This window comes from Andrena cerasifolii, chromosome 8 (genome assembly GCF_050908995.1).
Source record: "Andrena cerasifolii isolate SP2316 chromosome 8, iyAndCera1_principal, whole genome shotgun sequence".
Classification (NCBI taxonomy): domain Eukaryota; kingdom Metazoa; phylum Arthropoda; class Insecta; order Hymenoptera; family Andrenidae; genus Andrena; species Andrena cerasifolii.
This window is the reverse complement of record NC_135125.1, coordinates 318,024-341,813: the sequence shown is the minus strand read 5'-3', so window position 1 is coordinate 341,813 and position 23,790 is coordinate 318,024. Positions and strand designations below refer to the sequence as shown.

At 40.7% G+C, this 23,790-nt stretch overlaps 1 protein-coding gene and 1 long non-coding RNA gene across 2 annotated transcripts in view; one reads left to right on the top strand and one right to left on the bottom strand.

Annotated features, from left to right (window-relative positions):
- Window positions 1–23,790, top strand: part of LOC143372210 (sorting nexin-14) — a 278,394-nt gene that overhangs the window by 138,339 nt on the left and 116,265 nt on the right. Inside the window, exons 4-5 of the mRNA XM_076818229.1 lie at window positions 5,018–5,330; window positions 9,975–10,130. Coding sequence (XP_076674344.1) covers window positions 5,018–5,330; window positions 9,975–10,130 — 469 coding nt within the window. The remainder of the gene's footprint in view (window positions 1–5,017; window positions 5,331–9,974; window positions 10,131–23,790) is intronic.
- Window positions 1–23,790, bottom strand: part of LOC143372282 (uncharacterized) — a 394,641-nt gene that overhangs the window by 332,146 nt on the left and 38,705 nt on the right. The gene's annotated exons all lie outside the window — the stretch shown is intronic.

Sequence of the window (23,790 nt, the reverse complement as noted above, 5' to 3'; positions counted from 1 at the left end):
GGCAAAAAAAATTAAATCGGACTACTTTTAACGAAACGGGCATTCAATCCTGCAAACTAATTTTATGCGCAATATCGTTAATTGAGACAGTGAGAGCAAACAACGGACTAATCCACATTCTTTTCGAAATTGAAGAAGTAGCAATAACGTATTCCAACTTGGAACCATATTCTTGAGCCCGGTGTGCGCCACTATGGGATGACATACGTTAATATCATCTTTTGAAACGACACGCCACTTTTGTGTGCTTTGATACGCAGGTGGCGAAAAATCAAGCCAACCCTATTGTAGCTAAAATTATTGAAATTGAGACGGGTACGAGACCAGTCGACACATTGTTTTCAAACCTCGTTACAGTAATCTGGGGTGCGAGTGGTAAACCGGCCATAAAAGCGGAGCGCTCGGCTCGCTTACCTGAGTCGGGAAATTTCGAATAGCTCTTTGCGACGTTAATTTGAAAGCGACCATCTTAAAATTCTCGAAGCTCGGGCATCACCGCTGTTCTCGCATGTTTCGCGACATTCAATTTCTCTTACAAGCCTATCATTATATTTTCCTTAAATTGATTCCGCCCTTATCGTTGATTTCGTCCTATTGTTCACCTACACTACTTTGCTCTAGGTAGTTTTCATATTTATTTACTGCTTGCTCGGCTCGCCCAGGCGCGGCAGGTCGGCTTGGTGAGCTTGAGTCGGCGAGCCATGAGCGTTCTCAACGCATGTGGGTTCGGCGATTCGCGCGCAAAGGTCGCCGATTCACGTGCCGTCAGATTACACCTTTAGGCGCGCGTAAATAAATAAATATGAAAACTGAGGCGCGAGGAAGTCTACACGGAAGACTATTCCGTGCGATTGTTTTCAGATCAAATTCTAACGCGCAAAGAAGCGGGCGAGTAAACCGATAATACCTAGAGCAAAGTAGTGTAGGTGAACAATAGGACGAAATCAACGATAAGGGCGGAATCAATTTGAGGATAATATAGTGATAGGCTTGTAAGAGAAATTGAATGTCGCGAAACATGCGAGAAGGCACTCCTCGCACCGGTCCGGCGTTCGAACCTGTCAGCGAGCGCTGGACAGCGGTGAGGCCCGAACTTCGAGAATTTTAAGATGGTCGCTTTGAAATTAACGTCGCAAAGAGCTATTCGGAATTTCCCGGCTCAGGTAAGCGAGCCGGACGCTCTGCGTTTATAGCCCGTTTACCACTCGCACTCCAGATTACTGTAACGAGGTATGAACACAATGTGTCGACTGGTCTTGTACCCGTCTCAATTTCAATGATTTTAGCTACGACAGGTTTGGTTTGATTTTTTGCCATCTGCGTATCAAAGCCACAATAGTGGCGTATCGTTTCAAAAGATGATATTAACGTAAGTTTCGTTAAAAGTAGTCCGATTTAAATTTTTTTTTGTCAATTTAATCGGAAGAATGCAAGGAATCCATTGCTGTCATTTTTATATTGATACGATAAAAAATAAAGAAATTCCTTACGGCGCTTCGTATAATAAATAACTCCGGGTTATTTATATTTGATTGGTTTCGAATAAAATTTCTGCCTATTATTGGGAGCCAATTTTATATTTAAAATAATTTTATGCCCATCTCTGGTTCCAACTACCACTACTGCAAGGTGGGGAACGTACCCTTCAATGCGGCCGCCCGGTCTAGTCAAAATGCGCAGGCTGGAAGCGCGTAATCATTATGTGGTTCCCTCTTCGAAATGACAGAAAATGTAACCTATATGCTACATGGCAATGAATGTTTATTGGCTATTTCGTTCTTTTACGCTACATTTGTGAACTTTGTATGACTTAACATCCTTCCAAAATATTATTACGCCGCAACAGTATTTTTATGAAATCAGGTATAGCATATAGGTTATGTTTTCTGTCAGTTTCGAGGAGGGGACCACATAATAATCACGCGCATTCAACCTGCGCATTTTCATGTAGCATTCCAAAAGATGACATAAACAGAAGTCACTACAGGTAAAATCGCAAAAAAGGAAACCAATTTGTGAAAGTAATGATACAGGGACAACTAGCCTATTGTTTATCGGCGCCATGAATTTTAAAAAGAGCATTGTATAAAGTATTTAAATAAACAGTTTGCAAAGGCTTGTCGCAACAATTATGGTTAAATAATTAAAAAAAGAAAAATTAAGTAACCGTAAAATTTGGTAAAATTTCCATTATTAGAAGGTGATAATTTGTCCCCATTTTATGGTGCAAATTGCATTCCGATATCTTTTGTAGTTCAAAAGTTATGCGAAAAATGCTCCAAATTCATTAACCCGGGCCACTAACGCGTCAGCGTGGTCTAATACCGCTGCTGGACCATTGAATACGTAGATAACGGGATCGGCGCGGTTGCACTCTTAAAATTGCTACCGTTTTTTTTACACGTCTGCTACATCACATTTAATATTTACTGACGAAAGTCAAAAGCACCCTCTACTGGCACCTAAAAGACCCTGCACTTTCATCATTGGCTCATAGATGGCGGAAGTATCGGCGCATGGTTGTAGTGGAATGCGTCCGTGAGGCGGTGTTGCCATTTTACAAGTTCGCGCGGCCGCGGGTTGCAGCTTATATCGTTGACCCTGTATCTGATGCTGTGACTGTAAATGTTGTGCAAGTGGTGTTGTCGCACCATGCGTTTTCAGCACGCTATCACAGACTAAACATGTAGCCATCTGTCCATTTGCTGACTTCTTGCAGTGGTCCCAAACCCAACTCGACATTTTTATGTTATACTGATGTTTTCACTGTTTTGCGCGTAAACTAAGACGGTGTTTCCTGGTTTGACAGACCGTTCACACTGACTTTTGAAAGTCTTGAAGCGATAATGAAGACTCGCATTTCCTATGATTGGTTGAGTCAATTGTGTGGGCGGTTGCAAATTGTGATTTTCTATTGGTTTTATCCTCAAAGAGGGGGCAGCCCTTAGGCTTTCTTGGGACTTATGGTGGAGGAAAATTCCCTTGGTAGGGTGATGCTTGCACGTGAAAACAATAAAGGTGCGAGGTCAAAGATTGACTTGACCGCGCCGAATTTGGGGCCGTCTACCGACAGTGCGGGTTTATGATCCTGATGATCTGCGCTTCGGCAGTGCCGCGCGGATGGATTGACCGTCGACCAGAAGTTGGGACCTTTCTTTATGGTCTGAAGTGTCGAGAATATTTGAATGGTAGAAAACGTTAAAAGGATAGAAGCTATAAAAAATAAACGGGCACATTGCTGTAGGAGATATTGAAAAAGGGACAGAGTTCCGTTATGGTGAATTTGACAGCTGCAGTTAAGGATGGGCAATATAAAACGAAGAAAACTTATTTCTAAAGATATTTGGATACAATAATAGTAAAAACTACTTAAGATTAAGAGCTTAACCTTAGCTATGTACATTAGCAGGTCGTCCGTATATCGACGGCCGTAATGTTTTATTATTGAGTCTATTTTGTATGAGCATCGCGGAACAATGTATTTCTATGTAGCTGTCAACGTTGGCCGATAAGAGTCACTAAAGTGACGGAGCTTTTTTCGGTTATGGTGCCAGAGTAATAGCCGCAGCAATCGCGCAAATTAAATTCTTAAGCTCAAAAATAGCGAAGAAATCACGCCCGCATCATAAACCCCGCCACATTTCGAATCCTTAATATTTCGTCTTAAATTTTTGTTTGAACTTTCGTCTACCATCCGAACGCCGGAAAATTTAGCGAGGGCTCTTGTTAAAGTTTCAGCTTATGTTTCGGCTCATATTTACATAAATTAACAATTTATACCAGAGACAGTGAGCATTTAAAAAATAATTCATTAGGCAGAGCAGACCTTATATTATAAACAAAAGAATATGTTTTTGATAAACAGGTAAATATTAAATTTGGCGAGTTTCATTAATTTATTTATGAAATAAAAATAAATTTAATAAATTAACTACTAATTTTATCATTATATCTGTATACAATTTATTTATTTACTATTTATGTTTAAGTAAACAACAGGATCCTTTCTCGTCAAACGTTCGTGACGCAGACATCATTCGAAAACACAGTCGTGTTCGTTCATCGTGAACGCATTATTCTCGTTAAAATCACCATACGGACAACAACGTTTTTTCCTTGTCTGGTTGTCCGACGCGTCGGGCCAATGAGTTTTTTTTCATCCTGATATTTTCAGTCAGTCACTTACATCGCGTACCACGAGAGTTAATCGGGCCTTACAACCCTGAGAGAAGGGAAAGACATTCGCGCGTGTGAGAGTAGGTTACAGAAACAAAGAATAAAATTACTATTAATGAGTAAGATGGTGTCTGTAAAGCGAATAATACTCTATAAATTTAGAAAAATAACGTTATAGTAACGAGGGAAAAATAAAAATATTATAGTTCCTCAAAATCGTTTATGGGGTTTTAGCTTCCTATAAAAAAGTCTGCTTATACTGTTTATCATCCGCTTATGATGGGACACGGGTGGGACTAAAGGAGGGGGCCCGTGGCCGATTTCGTCGGGATTGTCCACTCATTATTATAAAAATAATAATACTAATAACGGATGGTTGTTTCGTTTCAAAATGTATACATTTACCAAAAACTAATAAAGTTAAAAAAAATTCGTTTGAAAAACAAATAATTGTAAAGGCCGATATGAAATGAATTTTACGATAAACTGTGAACAAATATTTCATGTTCAGATTTCTATGCGATATAATGAGAAATTCGGTAGATCCGAATATTCGAATATTCGAAGGTTCGAATTTCGAATATTCGAATAGTCGAATAATTACAGCTCTACTCCAAACGTGAAGTTTATTCTAGCCACAGCCCAGACATCGTTTTGTAGTTGTGATGGGCTTCTAAAGTGGCCGTCTGATCTCAGCCTATGCGAAACGTCAACATTAGTGTAGAACTCAAAATTTCCTGTAAAGATAATTAATTGAAAAAATATAATATATTTATTAATTTAACCTAACACATATTTTCATTTAAACAAATACATTTTATCACTATTTTTTTAATTTTAGGTCATACTGCGTGAAATTCTGGTGAATTGGATTCTTTTACCCGCAATAGATGCAATTGCTGATCCAGAAAATATAAATGCATTAGTAATGTTGGCAACTCATCGCGATAGTTCAGTTTCCAATCATATACATACAGTTAATGTACAGATGCTGCAGTGCTGGATGACGATTCCAACGGTACCAAAAATTACACACAATCATTTGAAACCCTCATTAGACGAAGTTTTAAATGACCCTCGATTGTTATATAAGTTCATGCAACATATCAAGGAGTCTGGACCTATGAATCTTTTTCAATTCTGCTTAGATATTGGTAAATATTTACATTACTATATATTATATGAACAATTGTTCTTTTATCTTTACTATTATGATATTCATTATAAAATTTCAAAAAACGCAACGCAATATTTCGTTCTGAAAAGTGATTGGTAATGTGTAATATGAGATATTGTCTGTGTGTTTGAGATATAGAATTACATGACACAAATTATTTTTCGTAAATATAGTTTACGGGCAAAATAGAGTTGCACTTTTTATATCTAGCATATTGTTGTCGACAAAAAAATTAATTTTTTAAGTACTTCAACAATTCGGGCAATGTAGGGTATGGCTCTCGTACATTCTGCTACGTCAATATACAGGGTGTCCCAGAATTGAGGGACAATCCGAAACATGCAATATCCTCATGCAAGAAGACATCGAAAAGTTCTTTTACGCGTGTGCACATGTATTTCTATTATACGTGTGCACGTGTATTTAAATTGGTTCATCACGATTAATTTTGCGATTGCTTAGTTGTAATATCTCTTTTGTCTGTTTAGCATTGCACGAATGGTCTCATAGATCTAAATATGAGACACTGCAGTCTGCACACACGCAAATACTTACATACCTCCATCGCATCACACTAAAAGATGCGTGGGGTCCTGAGTTCCACGCCACCGATAGTTACCAACGTGACAACAAAGTATGTATTTTTATTTAATCGATTGTACGAGGCGGTATTTGGCGACCATGCTATTTCTCTGCATAACTATATCTACGCGTATATTAATTATTAACTAAGGTCGGTATCAGATATATTGGTCGGTGAATTCGTTTTCGGGAACAGCGATCGAGGAGAAATCAGCCACCACCATCTGACGATCGTGGATCCGTCAGTTGGAGTTGCGCGACCCTCGCAGGGTATGGTGGGGTTACGGGAACGCTGCTCGGCTCCGCCTGAACCTAGCCGTTTGGCTGTTATTTATTATTAACGTAATAGTTGTGTGCGTTACGAAGATATGCGTAGACCAATACGAGATAAAGCTATCGAGAAAGAATCAACGTTCTGACCAAAAAAGCTGCTGAATTTTTGCGGAGCTAGCGCACACCTATTCTGATGTGTGTATTTCTGCGCTGACAGCTCGGTTTGGCCTACACGCCAGAAGCTTGGCACTATCCCCACCACTTTTGGCTCACTCTTGTTCTGCGAAGGCGAGAGTGAGATGGAACGAGAGCGACTCAGAAAACGTTAAGAAAAGGAGCACCCAGGCAGGCAAACTGTGTGGTGGAAAAATACCCCTCACGAAACTCACTGGCCAATATATCTGATACCGACCTTACTATTCAATTTGTTTAATTTTCAACGTGTGAATATCTGAGTATCTAAATATATTAGCCCGCTTTTGCGAAATCAAACTAATCTTCAGGTTACAGGTAACAATAATCAACACATAATAAAATTTCAGAATAAAATTTAATCTATTATTTTTTTATTTTGGTACAAAAAAACTAAAGTATCGACATTTTCAGGTAACAAACGCGTTCTTTTTCGTGTTACAATATTTCCAGCAGTTGTAAAACACCGTTAAGAGGTATCCGATATTGTCGGTATTGCCAAATATTTAATTGCAAGTTCCGTAATTGTTGGATATTTGATTGCCCGTGTCTTTCGCCATTTTAAAGGACATAAATCAAATCGTAATGGCGGCTCGGCTAAATAGGTTTCACATTCCAAACTTAAATTTGAATTTTCATTAATTTCGACGTTATAAAGGGTGTCCGCGGGAAGACTGAACAGCTGGATATCTCCTAACGTATTGAAGAAGAAAAAAAATTATATGGAATTGCATGGTTTGAGGGGGCAAATTTATTAGCCGAGACGATTTTTTTCGATTATTGTTTTAAAAGATACGATGGTCAAGTGCGGTTTCTTAAATGGAACTATTTTTGTCCTAATTCACTTGATAGTGCGTTCCAAGGCAAATTCAATAACCTATAATGTATACACCTTACTACCACTGGTTTTCGAGATATTGCGCTTGTAAATTTACTGATTTTCACTGGAAGAAAACCCGCTGGAATATCAAGCACCGGGGGTAGTCCTGTTCGCGTCACGGGTGGCACGCGTGGGGCATTGCCTGTTGAAACAGATACCTACCTGCCAAAGGTCTACGCCAGGAATGGTAGGCCCAAAGAGTGGACAATTCTTTTCCGTCACGAATGCTAGGTAGGTACAGCTGTGGTATCGAGAAGCGTATCGTTAATGTTTCAAAACGTCAAAAAATTTATTTTGAGTTCGTACTTAAGGGGAAGTAGGAAAATATGACTCACTTTTCACCTTCAATAGAGTTTTATTTCGCACCTCTTTCTATGCTCGGATGGACGGTTCTTTTGGGAGGGATGCAAGTTCGATTGGTTAAGTTAGGAGGTGTAAAAGTGGCTAGACCAAGTTTCAACCATAGGGAGCAGATTGTAAAAGGGCCAATCGGATTTGCATCCCTCCCAAACGGCTGCTGTCTTGAAGAGGCCCTCATCACAGCAATACCTACTCCCCAATGCTCATCTTCCCTCGCGCGGAATACGTCAACGCGTGCTTTTGCACTTAATATTGGAGTGCGTGTTTATACTCGAGAGATAAGGGATCTGTTCGACTTTTTAGGGAGGACTACGCGTCGACAGCGAGCTATCCCTTCTCTTCCTGTGTCTCTCCACGAGGCGTATTGGCGGTGGATAATACCTTTTAATTACTATATTTGTGGCATCTTTCTCGCGTGCGTCAGGGTAAAAGCGGACTCAGAGCTAGGCGAAAATTCATTCGCACTTTACGATCGATAATTTATATCTCCAAGAACGTTTTGACAACATTTGTCATATGAATGATAAAATTGAGTCACGTTTTCCTACTTCTCCTTGCGTACAAACTCTAAATTAATTTTTTGACGTTTTGAAGCATTAACGGTTCGCCTCTCGATACCGCAGATGTACCTACCTAGCAATCGTGATGGAAAAGAATTGTCCAGCCGTTGGGCCTGCCATTCCTGGCGTAGACATTTGGCAGGTAGGTATCTGTTTCAACAGGCAATGCCCCACGCGTGCCACCCGTGGCGCGAACAGGACCACCCCCGGTGCTTGCTATTCCAGCGAGTTTTCTTCCAGTGAAAATCAGTAAATTTGTAAGCGCAATATCTCGAAAACCAGTGGAAATAAGGTGTATACATTATAGGTTATTGAATTTGTCTTGGAACGCACTATCAAGTGAATTAGAACAAAAATAGTTCCATTTAAGAAACCGCACTTGACCATCTTTTAACGTAATAATCGAAAACAAATCGTCTCGGCTAATAAATTTGCTCCCTCAAACCATGCAGTTCCATATAATTTTTTTTTCTCCAATACGATAGTAGATATCCAGCTGTTCAGTCTTCCCGCGGATACGCTGTATAAAAATTGTAGAGTTGCTTTCTTGATTTTCTTGTACCAAAATAGAAAATTAATAGATTAAATTTTATTATGAAATTTTATTATGTGTTGATTATTATTACCTGTAACCTGAACATTAGTTTGTTTTCGCAAAAGCGGGCCAAATATATTTAGATACTCAGATATTCACACGTCGAAAATTACACAAATTTAATACTAGTTAATAATTAATATACGCGTAGGTATAGTTGTGCAGAGAAATAGCATGGTCGCCAATTACCGCCTCGTACAATCGATTAAATAAAAATACATACTTTGTTTTCACTTTGGTAACTATCGGTGGCGTGGAACTCAGGACCGCACGCATCTTTCAGTGTGATGTGATGGAGGTATGTAAGTATTTGCGTGTGTGTAGACTGCAGTGTCTCATATTTAGATCTATGAAACCATTCATGCAATGGTAAATAGACAAGAGAGATATACCAACTAAGCAATCGCAAAATTAATCGTGATGAACCAATTTAAATACACGTGCACACGTATAATAGAAATACACGCGCACACGTGTAATAGAACTACATGGGTATCCGTGAACAGAAATACACGGGTATCAGTGTATTAAAAATTACACGGATTAAAGTTCGGATACGTTTACTACACGTGTATACGTGTATGTAAATTCACGTGAAATAGGGGCCTCTAATACAGACATTTTCACGGTTTGGCCCAAACAGCAGGTTCTACTGTTGTGTGAACCTGTACCTACATACACGCACCTCCTGCGCGTGCGTGTGAGTTTACGATACCGTGCGCTCAACTGACTCGGCTAGAAACCTCTCGGTCCGGATGTTCCAACCGCTAATATTCAACTATTAATATCCCGAAAACGAAGCCTTGGATCCCAAAACGGCAAAGGACTTTTCGATGTCTTCTTGTATTAGGATATTGCATGTTCCGGATTATCCCTCAATTCTGAGACACCCTGTATTAAAAAAAAATCAATTGAAATTTAAAAATATGTTTAAGTAATATTTATATGATTAAATTTCGTACAGCCGACAAATGCTGTGTACTGGATTTTTTAAAACTCCGAATAAAAAAGTTTAAAAAAACTTAGAAAACGTTGGTTAATTAGATACTATAAAAACGTTATAGCTGTTGTCGTGTATATGTATGAACAATGCTTATGGTAAACATTTTCAAATGCCGTTATTTTCATTTCTCTAACCTATTCTATTTTCTGAATATTATTATGTTTATTTATTTTTAGATGATCTCAGTAAGCGTATGCTAAACCCAGATATGAGCGCGAAAGCAGAATGTACTTTATATAGTGACATTCAAAACATGTATTTAACGTACCTCGATCCTAATGGCCCAGAGTACTTACATTTACCAGAGGATATATCAACGGGCATAAAACAAAGTAAGTATTCATAACTTCTATTTTGTTACGTGGGGAAATCCGCATCGGACGCCTCGGCCCCCTAGGGGAGGGACCCAGGGAGTGTCAGACTCTTACTGACTAAAACTCCACGGTGACAGCCTCGCATATAGGGGCGCATTGTGAGAACCGAGTTAGCGATACGAACACTAAGTAATCACCCGCGCTTGTAAGTAATGCTTCGGTCAATGCACGTACTACGGCCACGGCGAATCGTTGTTGAATACGATCGAATTCTTACGATACGCTCCTATCTCGATTATAGATTGCTCTCGACAGAACGAGTCGGTGAAGAGCACGACGGTAGACGTGCGAATCGACTTCGAATGTTGAGATAACATGCTCCATAATACTACCGCGTATTGCCTACGCATACACGATCGTATCGTCCAGTACAGTTCTTTGACAAACGTGATGCGAAAAGCACGTGATGCAAACGACAACCATTATAACGATGATGGTCGCTATTCCGCCGCCGCCGCTGCCGGTATTTCTACTACTGTTACTACGGCCTAATAATATAATAATAATAACAACAACAACAACAACAACAATAATAATAATAATAACGTTGTCCGCTGTTGTTGAGCTGCAAGGCATCAAATCTACACGAAATAACTTCGTTGCTATAGAAATCGCGATTCTTGTGAACAATTATAATTTTGACACGACGATCTGTCATTGGATATTCGAACCACCGTACTTCTACGCTCGCTTGACTCCGTTCTAAAAGCGCCAGACGACGTGGCTCACAGACAGGGATTGAAACGGTTCTGAAAATAACTGTTTAAAACTGTTATATAAAGGTTCTGATTAAAACGGTTATGGAGAACTTTTATTCCAAATAACTGTTATGAAGAACCGAAATTTCCAACTATTATCTGTTTCGGTTACGGTTCCTATTTCCCTCTTCATATCAGTTCCATAACCGTTATTTTTTCGGTTCTATATCGGTTCCGAAACGGTTCCAGAATCAGTTCTTGTATCGACTTTTCCCTAATTGATATCATTCATTATCGTAGCTGTAGATTGCTGTAGATGTTCATCGTTTTTACATAATCCTTATAGACCATGAGAAACTTTTAACTTCCTATTCTAAATGATATAGTGTGTGTGTGAATGTAAAAAATATCTAGCTGATTTATTTATTTCAACGCTTTATTATATATGATATGTATAAATGTTTTTTTCTTTTTCTATAAGGATTTTGTAAAGAATATGCACATATACAATAATCTGCAGCTACAATAATTAATGATATTGTTATGATTTCGGTTTGGCATAACGGAAGTTTAATGTAGCAGTTCAGTAAGAGTAACAAAACATTAACAAGAACAGAAGTAACCGAATACAATCTTTAATGCACGGGAATAGTGTAAGTTTCGATGCGTCTGCACGTAATGGTGTCTGGTTATTGAATGACAGCTTGACAGGCGATCGATCTGATCGCCTTCTTCTCGCTGTCCTCTTGTTCCAGTCGCGAGCACCAACAAGCTTTGGATTCCGTCCAAAGGGTGCTTGCAACACTGCTTCCCCCTCTGGAGAAGCGGGCGTCCCGACCGCTGCAGCCTCTTCGTTGCTGGAAACCGTACTCTGGTCCGAAAGAGTGGAGAAGACTTTGTGTGGTCTCTTCGGACCGTCACGTCGACATTCGTCTTCACGTTCAGGGGAAAACCACCCAAAAACCCTGAGCAAGGATTGGATACGTGGTTCCCCGAAGGCCCTCCGCGTCTCTACCCTCCACTTGCGTCTTCGGATTTGTGCACTTCTTTCTTGAGAACGGCTTGTCTTCTACGTCGACGCGTCCTCTTTTTGGGTAAAGACGGACGGGGAAGTCTTGCCGTCTAGCGGTCGAAACTCCTCAATGACGTTCCTTTCCTTTCGTATTCGTTGACAAAATCCACGCAGAAATTTCAATGTTGACTCGTCCTCCTTCTTATGCGTTCCGCCACTAAATCGACGGAGGGCTCCAACGATGCCTTGCACGAAGGCAGCCTCCTTCAGCAGTCAGTGTGTCCTTTCTTTTTTTCCTTCCTGTGTTGGAATTGTGCCGACTCGGGGTAGCACCTCTGGATCGATGGCCCTTGCGAAAACGTAAAAGACGTCATTAAAATCCGCGTATTTGTAAGCCATCCGTTGGAACCGAAAGAACCGGAAGGACGGAAAGGCGAGCCGGGCACGAAAGCAGAGGATCACACCTAAACAATGAGCATGCTGTCGGCCCGTTCCCCGATCAATCTGCCCAGAACTCCCAGCTCGCCTTCACTCTTCTTTCTTGCAATCTCCTCCAGTTCTCCAATACTTGGTATCCTGATGGCCCCATTCCTCTTCGTGGCTTCTGGTGCTGCTCCAGGGGACCGTCCTGTGCGACTCGTCAACGCCCCCGTCTCCGAGATGCCCCCCCCCCCTCCCCGACCAGTCCGTGTGACTGCGTTGCACGTCCGTCCGGTGACATGGGACACCATTTCCCGTCTGCTGTCCACCATTCCTGGGGACTCCATGGTATCCATCGTACCGGGGACGCGGCCAGGATCACTTCCAGGATGAGGTAGCGGGGCGGTTCCACGTATGTCCGCGAAGGTAGCCTCCGTAGCCCAGTCCACTAATTAGCTTACAACTAATCTTCTTTCTTGACTCTTGGCAGTGGTGGTGTCCCTCGACGTCTTCATTCGTCTTGCAAGTGCCCTTCGTATTTCGCAAGGCGGCGCGTATGGACCACCTTGCACTTCTTTCTAGGTGAGCGTTGAATCCTGTAGCTGACGTCGTTGATTTAGTCCACTATCGTGTATGGGCCTTCCCAATCGGCTTGCAGTTTCGGACACTTTCCTTTTACTCTTCGTGGTTGGAACAACCACACTCGTTCTCCGGACAGGAACTTTATCGCGTGGACTCGATTGTCGTACCACGACTTCATTTTCGAACTGTAGATGTCCAGACGGGGTCGAACAAACTCGTGGATCCTCTTCATTTTTCCTCGGATCCATTCGGAGTATCCTTGTTCGATGTCCTGTTCCTCTGCTACTTCTGTGGGCAGTCCTCTCCATAACTGCAGGGGTAGGCGAAGTTCCTGGCCATACAGGATCATCGCTGGCGTTAATTGGGTAGCCTCATGTCGTGCTGATCTGTAAACGAGGAGGAACATGTGAATCCACTCGTCCAAATCCCGCTGGTGCTCTGAAACAAGCATCGCGAAATATTGCAGCAATGTCCTATTTAAACGTTCCACTAGCCCATCAGATTGGGGATGCAGGGGAATTGTTCGCGTTTTCCTGATTCCCAGCAGTTTCAGCAATTCCTTGAACACGGAGGATTCGAAGTTCCTTCCTTGGTCCGTGTGTATCTCCAACGGTAAACCATGACAACATACTACGTTGTGCAAAATAATTCTTGCCACTGTGACAGCTCGCTGGTCTGGCATCGCGATTATTTCCGGCGACCGGGTAAAGTAGTCCGTCACGACCAGCATAAACCTGTTCCCGGCCTGGGACCTCGGGAACAGACCCACAACGTCCAGGGCAAGCCTCTCGAACGGAGCTCCCACGTTGTATAGTCTTAGGTTCCCTGCTCCCCTCTGACATGGTTCCTTCTTCGCCGTACAGGTGTCACACCGCCGGCACCACTCTGAACGTCCTGTCGACACGTAGACCAGAAGAACTGTTGACGGATCTTCGCGAAGGTCTTGTTCACTCCGAAGTGTCCAGCTGCTGACGCATCATGGAACTCCTTCAGTACTCCTGCAACCCTTTCGCGCGGCACCACCAAAAGCCACGAGGTCGTTGTACCATCGTGGGACTCCTATTTCCTGAAAAGCAAGCCTTCGTGAACTTCCAGCGAGTCCCAGATTGTACAGTAATATTTCAGCTTCGGGGAGAAACGAGCAACGTCTTGCCTGCCGGGCTTCTCTCCTTCCCCCTTCTTTTTAAGGATTAAGCCGATCTCTTCACCCTTCTCCGGGCTTCGTTTCCACTCACTCTTCCTTTCGTCACAAAATATCCTGTGAATCTTAGGGAAAAGTCGATACAAGAATTGATTCTAGAACCGCTTCGGAACCGGTATAGAACCGAAAAAATAAGTTATGGAACCGATATGAGGAAGGAAATAGGAACAGTAACTGAAACAAATAATATTTGGAAATTTCGGTTCTTCATAACAGTTATTCAGAATAAAGGTTCTTCATAACCGTTTGGAGAACCGAAATCGATATTATAACAGTTTTCAAGCCCTGCTCGCAGGGCATCATCACGGGCTTCGCTGGTCCAACGGCTGGGCTTGGTATCTCAGGCTACCAGAAATACTCGTCTGCGAGCTCACGGCCGTTGACGGTATATTCGTGAAGGGTGTCAAAAAGAAGGATTGGCTATTACAATTGCTGATACAAGCAAACATAAACGTCGTAGACGTTGTTGAACTGTACGTCGGCAAGAGGAAGAAGATAAGGTAAATGTACCAATACCTGGCCAGTTAAGGTTGGAAGAACAAATATCTTAAATTGGAGAAACAAAATCAATTTTATACTGAAAAAAACTTTTGCATTTTGAAAGGCATTATATTTTACATCAAATAAGTAAAAAAGGAACGATATTTTTGCGATATTAAATTTAAATCAAATAAAAACGTAAGCAGACATGATGTACCAATACATGACCAGCCAAATGCGATTGTCCCAGTGTCCAAATGAGCCATTCTTGGGGTCACATTTGGATGTCTATGACGAAAACTTTCCCACCAGCGCTGGCCTGGTTTATTATTCTTCAAAGGAGTTTGTCTACCTAATTCAATCACAAGTTTCTGCACGCATTGCAAATATATACGTTTTATAATACGGAAACCTCTCTGACTGCAATAGAAAATCTAATCGACGATTTTTTTTTCTTCTTTGGGCGTTAAATACGTACTAGGTCCTCTAATACCCTTAATTGGATTTTTTTTGTTTGCTTAGCATACGAAGTACTTCTTGGTACTTGAAATATCTTAGCAGCTTTTCGTATGGGAACCCCCTTTTCCACTTCTTTTAATGCATTATTTACATCTTTTTGACCGTATTTTTTCATATAAACTGTGTTTGTTTTATTTTTTCGCTTTCTGTCTTTGCCCATTTTATTAATATAGAAACATTTGAGGTTATGTAAAAGTAAATGAACGAAATGTATACAACTGAAAAAAAAAATATAGAATCTAATACAACATCGTTACAAATAATGTTTATATTAAATAATTACCTTAATTGGTACGGAAAATGGCCACAGAAAATGTAAAAACGAAGCATAAATGTGGAACACGTGCCCTCGGCTAGATACTAGGACATAGGAGTGAGCACTTAAAATGACGTCTTGCCCAATAACTAACCGGCTGTCCAGTTATTTGAGGAAATGGGATTATCACGTACCAATACATAACCACGTAAATTTTTATTTGAAAAACTATTTAAATGTGTAATTTTTTTCTTTCTATTTATCATAAATATTCTTACGATTTTATAACTTCTTTGTTTGCAGTGAAAAACCTAATACTATGATAATTATCATCTTAAGACGTACTACACTTTCCTTAGCCATATCTTAAGGAATCTATGAAGACTAGCGATGTATTTGACTACGATAATTCAAACATCTCTTTTAATATTTTAAACGAAAAATTTAGTGGCATAATTTTTAGTATAAGAGACTGAATAACTAAATAATGAAGCAGTATAATCATTCTTCTTACTTTATATAAGTTTAGCTTAATACAAAATAAAATGTTCATTTACCTTAACGACTACGGCTGATTATTGTGGGAACACACCCGACACGGTCGACTACTGTCAGAATACCGTCGTGTCCAACCTAAATCGATGTCGGTCGCGAACTCCATGCGCCGCGCTTTCCACAACGGCGGCGGTTGTGTTTGCACGCTGGAAAAGGTGCACAAAATTTGGAAGTACACGCACTGCGGAATCTAACGTGAGTTATACATGTTAACATTACTCGGGTGTAGGAACGAATCGGAGGATATTATGGGGTGAAAAATTGAATTTCGATGAGACAACACTTTAATGACGTTTGTCGTTACAGGCGTTGCTATTAAGACTAACTTACAAAGGAAGAAGAAAATGGAAGTATCACGACGTGAGTGGCGTGCACGCGCGAGGATCAGTAACTAACTATGATGTGTTGATAAGATTGAAACTAAATGTCACTTTCGCGCTCGGCGTAGGTAACTCGTGCTCGTATTGAGCTCGCCTAAAAGAACAGTGGATTAACTTTCCTTGTTAGTGTTTGTTCTTCTTTTTGTGATTCTGTGACGTAGCCACGTCATGCGCCGCACCAGTGCGCGCCGTAAAACAATAGGTATAGTACGCGCCGGGGCCGCTGGGCGGCCGCCCACCCGGCGTGCGACTCGCTAGTGAAAAGAAGCGGCGACGAATGTATAAAGGCTGCCACGAGTCCAATCGAGGCTCTCCGTTTCATACACCCAGAGGCCTAACCCGCTAACTGACCGTACAACCGAGCAGCCTTTTTTTAATCCCGAAGTTTGCCAGAATCGACCATCGCCATTACTGCGCCATTACCAGCTTCTTCCTAATATAGACCGAGAGAAATCTTGCGTCGTATACCAACGCCTCCGTGGAACCACTGTGGCTTTAAACTTGGAGACCACATTGCACCAGGCCGTCTCTTTACGACTCCCAATTGGGTGCGCCGAAATTGGCTCAAGGGCAGTTGCTCTACTCCGCTATTCCTACTTCCACCAGACCTCTTCGAAGCCGTCGTTGCCGCAAGTCGCCGAGATAACGCCAGAACGCCCGAACCTACCGTCGCGACCGAGCCCGGTAGCTCCTCCGCGAACCTGCCCTCGGCGATATACCACCCACGCACCTGTAAACAGCAGACAATAAACAGCTAAGGATTTTTATCCGCAACCGCTCTTGTTTATTCGACGGACCCCGACACCCGACTGATTTGGCACTATATCCTTTCTCCGTCCCAGCGACAACCGTCTCGCAACCGAAGACTGTTACAATTCTCTTCTCGTTCTAAAACAATTAAACCCTCTCTAATTCTTCCTATTTTGATGTTCTTTCCCTTTTTGACGTAGAACTACGTCTAACATGTCACAGAATAGTTCGGCGGTCCGCCTTTTGTCGTTTGTGTGTCCACACCCATATACAATACATTGACCACCGACAGTCGGCCGACTTAAAAATCCGAAGCAGTCCCAGTTGCCCGCCGACTGAGCGACTGATCGTTGTCCTGTCTTCTCCGTGTGCGCGTCTCCATATGTTATGTAGGCCCTGGCATAAACGACACGACTGTCGTACGACTTACAGTCGTATGTGTAGCCTAGCCCTTAGTTTCCAAGATTCTGCGTATATCTACGCGTCCGTGGTATGCGTGAACATGGGCACCGTCGCTTATCTTCTGTTTCTATAAATATATCTCAGCAGTCAAAAACAAATCATGAAGCTGATGAAGTTTTCCAGATATTCCAAGTTCAACTAAAGTTGTTTGCGAATTCCTCGAAAACTAAAACCGAGCGGCGTTAACATTTATAGGAAAAAGTTATTCAGAATCATGCCCTTGACAACATATTTCAGGGTCCTCGAAATCGGTAAGGTCTACCATTTTATGCACAGTTACCCTAACAGGTTTAAAAATTATTTTTGTGTTAATTCTTTAGCATATAATTACACATTTCGCATCATAGGGCAACCGGGAGCGCAACGCAACAGTGCAAAGTATCATTTTAAAGCTCTCGATGAACTCTATTCAAATATATAAAGAAAACATCACACTGGTTTAAACTAGAACGTGCGTTGTATGCACGGTCGCTATCGCGACCAGTCCTTGGAATCCTTCAGTGGAGAATGAGAGAGCCTGAAAGCGAACGAGAAGGGACTCTTTCGTCCTCTCTCGTACGCTCACGGGTTCTCTCACTCGCGCAACACTGGCGGCTCGGAATAACCAACGGTTTACGTTGTAAGTTTGCCGCCAGTCCCTTGCGTGATGCCTATAATTTTCGGGTTAACAGCATTTTCGACAATGCTGCGAAATTTGCTGTGTGAACGCACGCAGAAGTGGAGAAAAAATCCGATAGGCTCAATTTCGATTGAGCCTCAGTTTTGAGCGTAGGACTACGATTTGCAGATCGGAGAGTTGAAATGAGTTAGTCGAATATTGTTTCAAAGCGTTTATTTAATTTGTTATAAACAACACAGGTCTATGCTATGAAATATAGCTTACATCATTTTTACAAATAATGCTGGATACATTCTTTGAAACCACATTCAACTAGCTCATTTCAACTCTCCGATCTGCAAGTCGCAGTCCTACGCTCAAAACTGACGGCTCAATCGAAATTGAATCTATCGGATTTTTCTTCTTCCGCAACCCCCGTACTCCACGAGACCCCGCACCACGCTCATAGAGTACTGATTAACTGTAATATTAGAACATCTGTTTCCCTATACTTTGCGTTCGCTATTTGGATGGCATTTTCTATAGCTACCGCCTCGCTTGTGTATATGGAAGCTTTGTTACTGATACGTATCCCTATCTCCCTCCGTGTTCTTTTTATATTACCTTTAATTAATAATAAATTATTCCTATTCCATTAGCATTGGTGTTTTGCATTTTAGAACCATCTGTGCATACATCTACCCCATTTGGTTGTGCATGTTCATCTTGTTTTTGATGTCGTTGACCAGCATATTAATATTGTTGCGCCGGGGCGTTTTCACCGCAGGCTACCCCGACGCAAAGGAGTGGAAGAATAATTAGACGGACGCACACACGACTGAACTATATTGTTACACAGACCGATAGTTTACAAACGTGCGACCCGTACGTCCTCTTCAAGGGAACCGACCTTCTTTTATCTTCAGCTGCGAGCACCAGCAGGCTATGCACGGGCCTATACCCGGTGCTCGCAACAATATTATCTCTGGGCATATCTCTTGTGCCCCCCCCCCCTTCCAATATATTATTTATCCTATTTCTACTTTTTCTCCTTCTTCTATTTCTCTCTTTTCTTGTCTGCATTCTTGGTTACCTTCTTCTTTTCAATTATCTCTTCTAGATACCTCGTCTCCTTCCAGGCCTGAAGTGAGTCATCCATCGCCTCTTCTATATCCTCTCCCGTTATTAATACATTTATGGGGGGTAGTTATATCCCATTGTTGCTCGTATCCCAGCATTTTGTATTTTTCTTACTTTATCTCTTATATTACTGTTGTTGTTTTTGTTGTAGTATATGGTTATTCCATATTCCAAAATTGATCCAAACAGAGATTTGTATAACATAATCATAGTTTCTGGGTTTAATATGGCTAATATCTGAGTATTGTTAGTCTCCTTTTCGCTTTTATTATCATTGCTCTCGTGTGATCTTCAAATCTTATTCTCTTGTCCAGTGTGATGCCTACGAACTTTATATTTCTTCATCCTAGATTTCCTTTCCTTTAATTTTGATCGCTAATTTTTCCCTTCTGCGTGTATTTCTTTTGACTGTGAAATTGATTAGGTTAACTTTTTCCTCTGTTATGTCTAGTTTTACTTCTTGTAGGTTGTTTATTATCGTTTTAACCGCTTCCTCTAACGTTTTGACATTCATTTTTGTCGGCATATTGTAGAATGCTGACTTTCTGTTTGTTTAGGTTATCTGTGATATTAGATGTATAAATATTATACAATATGGGGCTTAATATAGCTCCATGAGGTAGTCCTTTGCTTTGGATGCCAACAACCGGATCGCTATATTTCCTTATACATTTAAATTTCCTATTTGTGAGCCAGTTTTCCACGTACCCTATTATTCTGTTGGGGCATTTTTTTCTTTAATTTCTTGAGTAGCATATCGTACTCCACGTAGTTATATGCTGCTTTTGCGTCCAGACATGCTGTCAGGGTGTCTCGTTTACTTTCGAATCCTCTTGTCAAATCGTTGGTTAAAGCCGCGTATTCACCTGCGCATTCGCTCCGAATGTGCATTCGGCGCGCACCTATTTTTTGCTCGTCCGGTGTTTGGCGCGTGTTCGGGGTGCGGCGGACGTACGGTACGCGTTCGGCGCGCATTCGGCGAGCATTCGGCACGCATTCGGCGCGCGTTCGGGTCAATCCGTTTGCTGGCGGTCCATCAAAGCGCGCATTCCTGTCCGAACAATACCATGAAATGGACGCCGCAAATTTCACACAACCCCGAACGGGCGATGAATGCGCGCCGAACACGCGCTGAGCTCGGAACGAGCAAAAAATCGGTACGCGCCGAATGCACATTAGGGTGCTTCTTATTTATCAACTTCCGTTTTTTTTTGTCACACCCCCCTAAATTGTGACGCTTGATGAGAAAATGATATGTGCAAAATTTTAAAGTGATTGGAAAACGGGAACCCGTGCCACATTTATGTTAAAGTTTTGAAATTTTAGTGATTTCACGTCAATTTCGCACATCATTGTGTTCCGCTTTTATAGAGGAATTAGTGATTGTTTTTTCTAATGAAAGTACAATTTCTTAGGTGTATAATAGTATCATTTCTGTGTGACTTCAAACAGTATTCTCAAAATCTCTGAATTTTACCATTAAAATTAGCGTACAACAGCTTCGGAGCCATTATGTCTTATTTCACGACTTGCGATTTTTTCCGTTGCACCCTCCAAAATTGTTACACTAGGTGGAAAAATGATCCCTGAAAAATTTAAAATTGATTGAACGTCGGCAACCCGTGTCGCACTTTAATTAAAGTTTTGAAGTTTTAGCGATTTTATGTCAATTTTTTAAATAATTTGATACTGCACTATTATAAAGGAATATTAAATAGTTCCTTAAAAACTATTGTTTTTTTCTGATATGTATAATAATGATATTTAGACACAACTTTAAATAATTTACTCAAAAACTTGTGTCGTTGATTCCTACGACCACGCGAATCTGGAAGTTAAACTTAACATATAACGCTGCGGTTTAGCTACTGTCTGCAACTACGTGAATATTCCAGGCTTTTCCCTATGAAAATGCTTCTAATGAAAGAACCTTCTAATATCATAGGGAAAAAATCATTACCTGGCAATCGTGAATATTACCGCGTTTTACTTGGTTAAGGCGGATTCTTTGGTTTTTCCAGTCCAAATTTTTTAATATGTACAATATACCTACAGACTTTTTAGGAAAGGACCCTTCATTGTGGAAGAACGACAAGTTGTATCAGAAAAGTTTACAAAGTGCAACACATTTATAAGTGGTAAATGATACCACTGAACGTTATGTCAAACTTATATCAGAATATAATAATCTGCTGACAAAAAATGGGGAAGAAAAACAAAATATTTTACAAATAATTGAAGATTATAGGAGACTTTACCCTAATGTCAGCAAATTTACAAACACAGAATATATATTGAAAAATACATAGAATTTAATAATATTGTTGCGAGCACCCTTTGGATGGAATCCAAAACCTGTTAGTGCTCGCGACTGGAACAAGAGGCCAGCGAGAAGAAGGCGATCGGACCGATCGCCTGTCAAGGTGTCATTCGAGAGTCAGCCGCAATTGCGTACAGACGTATCGATGTTAACATTGTAGAGCCTTGGAGATTGTATTCCGTTACCTTTGTTCATGTACTTTCATGTTGTGTTGTTGTATTAAACCTTATATGCTAATTTACCCTTAATATGCTAATTTATTACCTTCAATCTATAATATATAACTTAAATTTCAATAGAGAGTATTTCGTTTACAACTATGTAAAAAAAATTCATTCCTAAGTACTAATACTATAATCATTGTTACAAAAACAAATAATAAACTTTCTGTGCATCAAAAGAACTATAATTTGACTCGAACAACCCCCGACTGCGTACAGTAGCTTATACGCTGCGTTATATATTAATTTTAAGAGATAAAACTCAAAGATTTCGTATATATTTTTGTAAGTAACATACATATTATTATTATTATTATACATCTAATAAATTGTACTTTTATTAAAAAATATTCACTGATACTTCAAAAATAGCTGAAAACAGTTATGTTCGAACTGACGAGAAATCACTAATATTTCAAAACTTTAACTCAAATATGACACGGGTTGCCATTGTCTAATCACTTTTAAATTTTGCACATATCATTTTCTCATCAATTGTCACAATTTAGGGGGGTGCGATAAAAAAAACTCAAAAAATGTTGACCCCTATAGCTAAGGACCACCCTAATGCACATTCTGGGCGAATGCGCAGGTGAATACGCGGCTTAAGATCGTCAAGTTATCTGTTGTTGATCTTCCCCTTCTAAATCCATTTTGCGTCTCATCCATGATTTCTTCCATCATCTCTTCTGCCCATCTATTATTAACTATCTTTTCCATAATTTTTCCCATACTTGCAGTTAGAGAAATCGGTCTCAACGCTTTCTTGTTTGGCTAATCTAGAAACATCACTACTGCTCTCTTCCAGCTATCCGGAATCTCCAGTGATTCCCAGACTTCTGCGTATATATCTTTGAGTATTTCTTCAAATTCCGGGGTCAAGTTTTTAAGCATAATATATTCTATGCCAGCTTTCCCTGGTGTAGACTTACTATTTGATGCTTCAATGGCTGCTAACACCACTTTTTCTGTTATTCCATCGTTTCCCCTTACTTTGTCCCATTCTTCCTTCCTTCTTTTGGTTATTTTTGTTTTGACAAGGTCCCTGCTGTTCTGCTGGATTAATTTTTCTATTTTTATATCTTCCAATTTCTCTGTCTCTTCTATGGATATGTTGTTGTTAGTGATGTTGTTATCAAAACCCTTCTGTATATTTTTCACTTTCCTCCGTATTTCCGTGCCGTGCGTGGGATGGTTGATTGCCGTAGCCATTTCCTCCAATGCCGTATTACTTTTTCTTTTTATTACTTCCTTAGCTTCCCCTGTTTTTTCCTTATATGTTTGCCGGTTCCTTGTATTTGGATTGTTTTTTAACTTCCTGACTGCTTCACTTCGTTTCTTCCTGGCCCTTATGCATTCTTCGTCCCACCATGGGAATAGTCGTTGTGTTTGCGGCTGTTTGTGCTTCTCCTTGCCCTCCTCACCTGTTCTCTTCCCACTCTCTCTTTCCTTTTTTTCCCTTCCCTCCTTCATTTCTGCTTCCTCTGCTGCCTCCATAATGTATTTCATCAATATGTTGCATTAGTCTTCCGTTGTGATACTCCCTTCAGTTTCTTTCTTTAGATTTTCTCCATTTCTTATCTGGTGCACCCTGTATACGTTCCAGTTTATTTTGGTTTCCTTAAATCTTCTGGTTGCGAACGTTTCCCTTCTCTTCTCCCCAAGCGTTTAAGTATATACATCCCTTAATAGGACCCAAATAATTTCGGTTATCCGAGCCTAGAGTCTCCCCTTCTTCTATAATTGCAGACTCTTGGTATGTGCCGAATGTGGTTATTATTAAATCAACATTTGAAGGTCTATATTTACCTAATCCAGTTCTTGATGTAGTGTACTCATTTTTTATGAACAAATCTTGTTCATTTATGACTTTCTTACGTGAGGGCTTTAATTTTTGAGCGACCGAGCGGTTGAGCCTAATCTTCTCACGCAACGCTTAACGAATTTAAAAGGATTGTTATAATTTTGAAATAATTAGAGTTATTACGCGAGAATCAGGATTGTTTTGGGGACGGCTTTTGTCT